Source organism: Lineus longissimus, chromosome 15 (genome assembly GCF_910592395.1).
Source record: "Lineus longissimus chromosome 15, tnLinLong1.2, whole genome shotgun sequence".
Lineage (NCBI taxonomy): Eukaryota > Metazoa > Nemertea > Pilidiophora > Heteronemertea > Lineidae > Lineus > Lineus longissimus.
In genome coordinates this window covers 6,918,146-6,928,813 of record NC_088322.1, presented here as the reverse complement: position 1 = coordinate 6,928,813, position 10,668 = coordinate 6,918,146, and the positions used below count along the sequence as shown (strand labels likewise).

The 10,668-nt window shown below is 41.5% G+C and overlaps 1 protein-coding gene across 2 annotated transcripts; it reads left to right on the top strand.

The window, feature by feature from the left end:
- Nucleotides 1-2,972: 2,972 nt before the first annotated feature.
- On the top strand, nucleotides 2,973-9,544 carry LOC135499770 (uncharacterized). Of its 2 annotated transcripts, none has more exons than XM_064790722.1 (4): nucleotides 2,973-3,093; nucleotides 3,717-3,941; nucleotides 6,551-6,663; nucleotides 7,715-9,544. In XM_064790722.1, the coding sequence occupies exons 2-4, from the start codon at nucleotides 3,763-3,765 to the stop codon at nucleotides 7,747-7,749; spliced, it is 327 nt and encodes a 108-aa protein (XP_064646792.1). In that variant the 5' UTR covers nucleotides 2,973-3,093; nucleotides 3,717-3,762; the 3' UTR covers nucleotides 7,750-9,544. The 2 variants fall into 2 exon arrangements, with proteins under 2 accessions (XP_064646792.1, XP_064646791.1); XM_064790721.1 differs by lacking the exon at nucleotides 2,973-3,093 and adding an exon at nucleotides 3,490-3,558.
- Nucleotides 9,545-10,668: the final 1,124 nt, after the last annotated feature.

Below are 10,668 nucleotides of genomic sequence, written 5' to 3'. Positions count from 1 at the left end.
TCAACAGTCACTACAGAATCCCCATGAAAGGGGGAGGTCGTTATTTAGTTGGCAACCCCTGAGCTGGGGAGGGGGATCATTTAGGGATATATGTACAAGCACAGGCCCCCGTACAATTAGTGATTGGGCGCCATAATTAGAGGCATATGCCGTTCGTGTACTGGTGTTGCCTGCGTCACAGGTATAGGCTACACATGCACCCAGGGGGGGGGGGGGGGGACTCTCCATTACATCTCTAGAGCATCCTTGTACTCTGATTTTTCAATAGACCCCCTCCAGCAATGCTGGTCAAAGCCATATGAAATCCCCTCCCCCTTTTGCTGGCCAGCTTTTCATTTCCCGGACAACTGCAGCGATTCACCCCTCGCGAGTCGGGCGCCATTGTTCCTCTGAATGGGCCTCAAATACACCAGATATACGTTGGGGAGTTGGGATATGTTATCTGACAAGAGAAACTTAAGTAAAGGTTCTTCGCGCCACGCGCTCTCATTTCCCGATTTCATTGAAATAGTTTGATGCTCGAAATATTGATAGGAAAGAGCCTCTATCGCGTGGTTGTGATGAGACGAGAGGCGCCCAGAGCGTGGTTCGGGCACGTGTCCGCTACTGAGACAAGACCACTAATGAATATTCATAGGTTGGAGGGTCGAGGCCTATCAATTAGACGAGTGCATGTTTTTAACTCTCGAGTACATATTTGGAGAGGTATTGAAAAAATATTTGCTGTGGCAAGTCTACAGATATAAAGAAATTATTTGATGAAAAAATTAATTTCGAATTTTGCTAATTGGGTAATAGGGGGCGTGTTTTGAGTTTTTTCTGCCAGTTGGCTGAAAAGAGTGGAAATATCAACGTCTGTCTAATTTGTCGATTATCAAAAAATTTCCGTGGTCAACTACCAGTTTATTTTTCACCATTTACTTGCCCGACTGTCCGGAATAACATAATCTAAATTTCAGATTCACAACCCCACGCAGTATATGATGCGTCGCGGTCAAACATTGACAATTTAACTGCTAAAAGGCTTAAAAAATCAATTGTGGTCTTGTCTCTACTTGAAGGCCTTTAGCGTGTGGCGTGTTGCATTTGCGGTATTCCCGGGTGTTTATTGCGTGGGTTTGAGCGAGATAAGGGGGTCTATTCGCCACGCGCGGGTCACGCTCTGTCCTCCGATAAGACATCCCATCACGCTTTTTAGGTACAAGGATGCTCTACAGATGTCATGGGGTGTGATTAGGTGAGACAAGACCACAATTGATTTTTTAAGCCTTTTAGCAGTTAAATTGTCAATGTTTGACCGCGACGCATCAAAGAACGCGTGGTGTTGTGAATCTGAAATTTAGATTATGTTATTCCGGACAGTCGGGCAAGTAAATGGTGAAAAATAAAATGGTGATTGACCACGGAAATTTTTTTTTAATCGACAAATTAGACAGACTTTGATATTTCCACTCTTTTCAGCCAACTGGCAGAAAAAACTCAAAACACGCCCCCTATTACCAAATTAGCAAAATTCGAAATTAATTTTTTCATCAAATAATTTCTTTATATCTGTAGACTTGCCACAACAAATATTTTTTCAATACCTCTCCAAATATGTACTTGAGAGTAAAAACCATGCACTCGTCTAATAGATAGGCCTGGACCCTCCAACCTATGAATATTCATTAGTGGTCTTGTCTCAATGAAGGTACATTTCAGGGGTTAACATTTTGCGATTTTTTTCAAACTAATGTACATGACATCCCACAACTCTCCAACAAAGGAAAGTCATATCTGGACATTTTTGGAGAAATGAGAGACATTTCAAAGAGTGGTACAACTGTGCCAAAGCGACGAAAGAGGACAAAATCGACAAAAAGTCATGATTTTGCACCCAACAGCACCAAATTCAAAGACCTGCCCTGGCTAGAATAAGCAAGCTATGGAGCTGAAACTTTAGGATGTGATTTAGGAATATCTTTGCTGCTTAGGGAACAACTTTCAGAATCAAGGCCTAAGTAGTTTCAAAGAAATTACAAAATGAATGGCAACACAACAAGACTTGTAAAAATGAAACCGAACTTAGACCGGGGTTAGGTTGACTCTTATTTGGGTCAAATTAAGTTTTTTTCTCATTATTTTAGCTTGTTTTGACCTTAAATCATCAGCAATACAATATTCTAAATGAATTAGAGTGATTTGAGCACATTCAAATTTTTCACTATATTGACCCAAAATGTATTGTAAATAGAGACAAGACCACAATTGATTTTTTAAGCCTTTTAGCAGTTAAATTGTCAATGTTTGACCGCGACGCATCAAAGAACGCGTGGTGTTGTGAATCTGAAATTTAGATTATGTTATTCCGGACAGTCGGGCAAGTAAATGGTGAAAAATAAAATGGTGATTGACCACGGAAATTTTTTTTTAATCGACAAATTAGACAGACTTTGATATTTCCACTCTTTTCAGCCAACTGGCAGAAAAAACTCAAAACACGCCCCCTATTACCAAATTAGCAAAATTCGAAATTAATTTTTTCATCAAATAATTTCTTTATATCTGTAGACTTGCCACAACAAATATTTTTTCAATACCTCTCCAAATATGTACTTGAGAGTAAAAACCATGCACTCGTCTAATAGATAGGCCTGGACCCTCCAACCTATGAATATTCATTAGTGGTCTTGTCTCAGGTCGATTAGGCGGGCGGGGGGGGGGGGGGGGGGGCGTCAGGCGCATTTGCAGTTTTGGTAAATTACCCTGTTCAGTACTGTTGAAAGGCGGAGATTGTACAATAACACAATCCTGGCCATGCTCTGGCGCAGTGATAGAAGCGTGATGACGAGGTCCTATACTGTCACTTGTCTTGAATTGGCCGCCATTGGATAATCTGAATGTGCTGACCCACTTAACTACCAGACGCTGTGTACCTTTGTATTTCGAAAATTCCAAAAAGTCTTTCAACGTTTAGATCAATCCTTGGTTAAAATATCTCCTCTTCATTTTGTTTTTGTCTTTTTGTGTTTTTATAAACACACTATTTTTGTTGCATGTGGAAAAAAATGCCGTGTGATCCAGGTCGATCGTGCAGCCGATCATGATTTGAAGGTAGGTGGCCCTCCGACAGTTTTAATTGACGACTGAATAAAACAACTGTAAATACTCACAATGATGATATCAACTATATATATACATGTACATTAATCCATGCATGGTAGGCCTACCGTTACACCTCAGCAGACTCGAATATTTAGTTAAATTTAGGGCATTGAGTAGTTCGTAGCATTCCGCAATGCACATGTACAATGGACGCCAACAGTGGTAGAAATCATATATCATGCTTTAGGGAATAAATCCTGCCGTTGATAACCAAAATAAAATAGTGAGGAATTATTTTCCGATTTCGCGCCACCACGTGGGGCCTAATGGTATAGACTAACCATTCATTTTTATTTCGCAAGGGGATTCCCCACATAAAAACCAAGTGGGGATTCCCCACATGAAAACCAAGTGGGAATCCCCGCTCGTATTGATCAGCAGAATTACGCTTTGAACAGCGTCAGAATCAAACAGGTAATGTGTATCGTTCAGTAAAAAAAGGGAAGAATCCTCGGGAAAACCGGGGAAATGGCTGGCTTGAGGTTGACTGGTCCTTGAGTGTATATATGGCATGAAATTCATGAAAAACGTTGGTGTTACACGTTCATTGGTGTCTTGCCTTTTCTCTTCAGTTTCGTTTTCTGCTGAGGTAGTCTGGTACCGATCCCGAGGAGAAAAATGGCTGAGACCTCGCTGATTCTGGACCTCCACGCAGAGCTTATGACGTATATCAAGGGAGAACTCGACCCGGAGAAGTTAGAGGAGCTTAAAGAAGTGGTGAAGAACAAAAGGAAAGTTACACGTTTCGATATATCAAAATGCGATACATTTGAGAAAGTTTGGGAGAAGCTTATGTCGTAAGTATTCTGTTCAATGACTTCTCTAAGATATTTTAATTCCCACATACTAGTATATAACCGTACATGCTAGCTTCAATACTATTGGTATGAGCTCCGAAGTCTCGCTTATTCAATCTCCAACGTGGAAGTCCATGTATACATGATGTGTATAGAAAGAAAAATCCGTATTTCCCCGGGTTGGTTCAATACATGGCACTGGTACTGGCACTGGCTCTAGAAAATGCAAATACAGTGTTTCACTTTCAGGGACTCAAATAAATGTTTCAAAATAAGTCTGATGGACAGCACTTAGTTGAATCAAGTCAAAGTTTAAAAATCAAAGCATAAAAATAATACATAATAGCCTCACCACAGCCAGTGGGCTGCAGCCTACACCTAATGCTGGCATTTATTCAGCCTCGATCCGCTACGCTGTACATCGAGCCTATGTGTGAGCTCGAAAAAAGCAAGGAATTCCAGCCCAAACGCATTTAAGCTTAAGCCATGATGAAAAACAGGAAAACCCCTCGGTGTGAAAACAGTTTGACGTCACAAGACTAGCCAACCAATCAGGCCATTGTTTTGGCAACCAATCATTTTCGCAAAAGGCACCTCTCACTCCTAGTCTGTTCTATCATGTCAATAACATTGCCCACATACAGTATGCAGTATGCAGTAAGTAGGTCAAGGCATAGGCCAAGCTACAAGCCTACAAACAGTTTGAATTCATATGCATTTCAGAGAACTGTAGACCGTTTTGGGATGCATCATTTGGCCAGTGCCAGCGTGCCAGTGCCAGTGTGCCAGTGCCAGCGTGCCAGTGCCAGCGTGCCAGGTATTGAACCAACCCTATTTCCCCAGGCCGGTTAAGGCCAGCACATTTACATTGTGACTCGTTCGTCTATTGGGTAAGAAATTGGCCGAACAAAAAACCTGCAAATGTGGCAATTTACGATACAGTGTCCCTGTCAATTTGTGACGAGAATGTACCCGTCTTTAGTAATCACCAGGGTGTATATCAGTATTCGTTTTACAGTCCATTTTAGCATCGAAAGTACTTTTAGTGCCCAAATTGTCCACACTTCAAATCGTTCTTGTATTGTATACTAAGATTCAGTCTTGGATTCTGATCCGGAAAAGTTCCTACTTACTTCGGGGTGAAAGTACAAAACGAATCTACTCTATTTTTCATCCTAAGGAAAGCAGCTTCTTCGCCCCTGAGACATTCGGCCTTATTTGGTTAAGTGCACAGATGCAACGACGCCGCAATTGTGTCAATTGACAATTATATCGGTGTCAGCATAGATGTAGTGCGATGCTCTACATCCGTGGTGTCAGTGTGTTCATTGAAAATCTCATCATAATGGAAATGCCTTTGGTCTCCAATGGCGACCAATTCAAGCAGGGATAGAACGATATCATCAATAATTGCCACGCTGCAGTTACGGCAAAAAACCAGCGATCTATATGTATCCTGGGATTAGTGGGTAATATGAATAAAAACTAGCAAATGCATTTATCTAAAACTACATGTACATTTTACACCAGGCCTTTCTGAACAGAATTGAAGTAAAAGCATATGCTAGTCTTTATTCTGAGATCAGGGCAGAGACATATATTCATCCACGACCGGAAGTGTGGTACAATAGAGCTTATCAAAATGTCAAGTTGTGGTAAATACATGGCTGGGATGGACCAAAGTGGAATTAATTCTCAATCTGTGGTTGATTCTTAATCTACAGAGTCAGGCCATCACAGAAATATGCTTTTTGATAATATATTTAAGAAAATGTGGTCTCACTGGTCAGTTTAGAACTTGTACTTTGACAGGGCCATATCAATGCGCCAGTGACGTTTTGATGGATATGGTGTACGGAAATCTCTTTTTCTCAGGCAATCGGTATTGGAATGTTTTTAAACTGTATTATGCTATTGGCAAAGGGTTCTTCTTGACACATATAAAATTTTGTGCAGATTGATTGGTCCAATGAGTACTTTTTTTACCAAAACTTATGCACAACAATGTACACGTAATGTACACATGTTTTAATAGAGGACTCTGGCCATCACTAGGCTTTTTTTATTCCTACGTCACACAAAATATCGACAGGCGGAATGCATATATTGAAAACCACTGTCAGGATGGGGGTTGGATGTCCAGATATCGCATTCCTAATCCATGATTTTTTCTGCACCTTGTTACGTAACGTTAGGTGGGTTCCCCGATCCTAAATCCTTTCGTAATCACCAGTGTGGGAGATTCGGACAGTGTCAGCAAGTCGCTGTCCACTATGGTTACCGCAGTTGGTTATTTTCATGCACTGCAATAACTGTCCGCTATGGTTCTGTATTGTATAGGCGGATTTTGTACCCTGAATAAGGCACAGGCAACATGAATCCTACATGAGGTCATTGTTATGTAGGACTGTAGGATTTCGGGCAGCCTTGTGTCATTTTTATATCCGTGTCTTACAGCTCATAATTCATTTACAGATGAGTTCTGGTCATACCCGCCACTAAAAGCAGGGACATCATGTAAGTCTTGATCGTATAGCCAGACTTCATAGGCCATGTACTGGTAAATCATTTCAAGCATTGCTTTACGGTATGCATAACTATCTTTTCAGGAGTATGGCCATTCAACACGGACAGTACAACTTTTTGAAGGAAGTCCTAGAGCAAATCGATATGCGGGAGGTGATACCGAGAATAAACCACATAGAAAACCAAATTAGTAACAGTTAAGTACATGTACCAGCCGCATGGTAGACTCCCTGGGCATCCCATTAACATCATCCTATTCATTTACAGAGATATATGTAATCATCCGCAACCAAAAGTGCGGCATAGTCCAATAGAGTAAAATGTCAAGCTGTGGTAAATACATTTACATGGCTTGTATGGATGAGTGTGGAATTAATCCTCAATCTGTGGTTGATTCTGAATCTGCAGAGTCAGATCATCACAGGAATATACTTTATGATAATTTATTCAAGACAAATGGTCTTACTGGCCAGTTTTAAACTTGCGTTTCAATAGGCCCATATATATATCAATGCACGAGTGACGATTTGATGTACAGAAATGATTCTTTCTTGGGCAATTGGTATTGGAATGTTGTGAATTTTTATCATGGCATCGGTAAAGGGTTCTTAACAAACATAAAATTTGGTGCAGATTGAATGGCCCTTGGTGTATCTTTTTACAAACCTATGTACAGCATCACACGGGCAATGAACACGTAATGTATACAGTATCTTTAATAGAGGGCTCTGGCCTGTGAGTGGGAGAAGGTGGGAGCAAGTTAGTTCCTACGGAGTGCAGTCGCGTGGTAGCGTCGTCATGAACAGTAACCATTAGAGAGGGGTGGGATTTTGTTTGGGGGGGGGGGGGGGGGGGGGGGACGCTTGTTTTACATTTTCGTGGCACTTTGTTTGTGCTGAATTGAACAACTACTGCAACTGTGCTTCACAAAAATATCTCCTCAGGTCTACTGGACCGAATCGCGATGTCTTGGTTTCATGTTGTTTCGAGGAAGATTTTCCATCTGCTAGTACTGTACTTGTTTGCGTCTCTGGCTGTTGGAAATGTGGTCGTCCGTTTTTTGGGCCACCCTGTATGCGAATTTCGGATTGACATTTTTATCATTATTATGATATCAAATAACAAAACGTTGAAGATGTCAGTTCATCTTTAGGAGAAGGGAAATGGTGCAGATAGACCCCCTCCCCGTCTCGTGGAAGGAAGTGCATATTTCACTCGTTTAGAAAAGTGACTCTTTCTCTTTTCAGTTCGCAACTCCCCTGTGGCGATGGAACAGCTGTAAAACATCATGTGACAGAAATGTTTTAAACCAGGCTGGGCTCATATCCTTCTGGGATGGCACAATAATAGACAAATGCATCACGGAACACAAGTTCATGAAAATCCACAATCTTCACAACTACCACAACCTTCTAAGTAGAGTAGTAACGTTTATAAAGAAGAAATCCATCATCGCAAACTCGTGACCAGTGGTTTTCAATATATTTCGCCTTCCGATCTTTCAAAATTTTGAATATTGCGTAAGGAGTGAGAAAGAAAACATTCACTGCTTTAGAGGCCGATTTATTCATGCCGATTGAAAACGGTTTATTCCAGAAAGCCTGTATCGTTGACACATTAGAAAATGTGACTAAAAACGAATGCAAGACTCATGTCAGTGGGATTGTACTATGCCGAACAAAGAAAATTAACGGATTGTCTATAATTTGAATCACAATTAGTAAACAATGTTAGAAAAACGTGGGGAAAAGAATTTAGGCCTAGCCCCATACACAGTCTATTGTTTTAAAACTCAATTCCAGATTGCACCTTGGCCTAATTTTTCATTCTTTTACTGTCTTTTCGAATAAAGGTACAGTGTAATGAATGAGTTTTCAGGTAAACCATTGATCAATCAAATATCAACGTCTGGACAACCTCACATTGGGGAGAGGGGTTAAGGGGTAAATACCATGTTCTCTGATTGGTTTTGTAAAAGTATTTAACATTCTTGCCACCTATTTTCAATCTTCTGAGGCCAGAGGTTCTGTATTGTTTAAATGTTTGATACATGATTGCATTTGACAACCTGTATGCGGAGCTTATAATATGGGATGTCCTCGTGAACACCGGTAGCATATCCTTTCTGTAATATAATAGTAGGACCATACATTTCGGAGGTCCACAAAAGGGTACCAGTAGGACTTAGTAGGCCCTGGTCCCACCTTTATTGTGACTTGTCATGCACAATCTGCAAAGAGCCGCTTCCCATACCACCTTTGCACATTGACTAACAAAGACATCAGAAATACCCACTGGTGTGGCTTACAGATCTTGAGCCAAATAACACTGTTCATGGAGTATAAATAGCCAATTATAATACATGGAATATATTGCACCTCAAGAGGCCTCTTGAAAATGGCACCCGATACCGATGGTTGTAATAAAAATCAGTTGATTGGTGTAGAGGTGGTCATTGTTTTGTGGTTGAGCATTATATAGGGGAGATGGAGAGGGTCAAACCTAATCCTTATGGTTCGGATTTTGAGACAATGATATTTATGGATAATCCCTAAAATCATAAGTTTCGAGACGGTCCTGCGGAAACCTGCCATTTGGCTGCTTATTCACACGTGCACAAGTGGGTGGAAAAGTCAAGTTTCAACAATGCCTTGCTTAAAGGCCCCTGTTCATTGTCATATCTTGACTCAGATAAATAGAAAAAAATATTGCCGTAGTGCAGTTGTTATGCAAGAACTTTCGTTGTAACTTTACAATTACAGTATTATAATATTCAAAGTGGCTATTCTCACGACTAGTCGTAACTTAGGATTTATGCGATTCCAACGAAGAAGGCATTTAAAAGAAGTATCACAATGATATCAGTTATTGTAAATGTACTTATACAGCACTTTTCACTGTATTATCCCAAAAGTGTTGTCTGTATTGTCTCGAGTGCTTTACAATCGCAAACATTGGAGAACCAACATGACTAAGGCAGCCACAATCTAGCGCACGCAAGGATATTTCAGGACTTTTTCATACATGTACATGTACAGTATACCGTAAATAAACCTCTTGTATTTTAATCACTTACTACAAAATTTAGTAGTTAATATCAATTGTCCTTTCTGTTAGTCAGCTTCTTATCGCATATTTGAGAATGAGTAACAGGTCTCAGAGCCGATAGTGTTTTGTGGGTCCAAAACTGTGGGTCCCCTCGGATCCGTCGGGAAGGAGTGAGACGTTTGAAGAACAACGCCAAAACTGTGGGTCCCCTCCTCCAGGAAGGAGTGAGACGTTTGAAGAACATCACCAAACTGTAGGTCCCCTCCTTCAGGAAGGAGTGAGACGTTTGAAGAACATCACCAACTGTAGGTCCCCTCCTTCAGGAAGGAGTGAGGCGTTTGAAGAACATCACCAAACTGTAGGTCCCCTCCTTCAGGAAGGAGTGAGACGTTTGAAGAACATCACCAAACTGTAGGTCCCCTCCTTCAGGAAGGAGTGAGACGTTTGAAGAACATCACCAAACTGTAGGTCCCCTCCTTCAGGAAGGAGTGAGACGTTTGAAGAACATCACCAAACTGTAGGTCCCCTCCTTCAGGAAGGAGTGAGGCGTTTAAAGAACATCACCAAACTGTAGGTCCCCTCCTTCAGAAAGGAGTGAGGCGTTTGAAGAACATCACCAAACTGTAGGTCCCCTCCTTCAGGAAGGAGTGAGGCGTTTGAAGAACATCACCAAACTGTAGGTCCCCTCCTTCAGGAAGGAGTGAGGCGTTTGAACTGTAGGTCCCCTCCTTCAGGAAGGAGTGAGACGTTTGAAGAACATCACCAAACTGTAGGTCCCCTCCTTCAGGAAGGAGTGAGACGTTTGAAGAACATCACAAAACTGTAGGTCCCCTCCTTGAGGAAGGAGTGAGGCATTTGAAGAACATCACCAAACTGTAGGTCCCCTCCTTCAGGAAGGAGTGAGGCGTTTGAAGAACATCACCAAACTGTAGGTCCCCTCCTTCAGGAAGGAGTGAGACGTTTGAAGAACATCACCAAACTGTAGGTCCCCTCCTTCAGGAAGGAGTGATACGTTTGAAGAACATCACCAAACTGTAGGTCCCCTCCTTCAGGAAGGAGTGAGACGTTTGAAGAACATCACCAAACTGTAGGTCCCCTCCTTCAGGAAGGAGTGAGGCGTTTGAAGAAATCACCAAACTGTAGGTCCCCTCCT

Excerpts from the sequence above, each read along its gene's own strand:
- LOC135499770 (XM_064790722.1), top strand. The coding sequence starts at position 3,763 with ATGGCTGAGACCTCGCTGATTCTGGACCTCCACGCAGAGCTTATGACG. Across the intron at positions 3,942-6,550 it reads GTTTGGGAGAAGCTTATGTC|GAGTATGGCCATTCAACACG; the intron begins GTAAGTATTCTG and ends CTATCTTTTCAG. Across the intron at positions 6,664-7,714 it reads AGAAAACCAAATTAGTAACA|TTCGCAACTCCCCTGTGGCG; the intron begins GTTAAGTACATG and ends TTCTCTTTTCAG.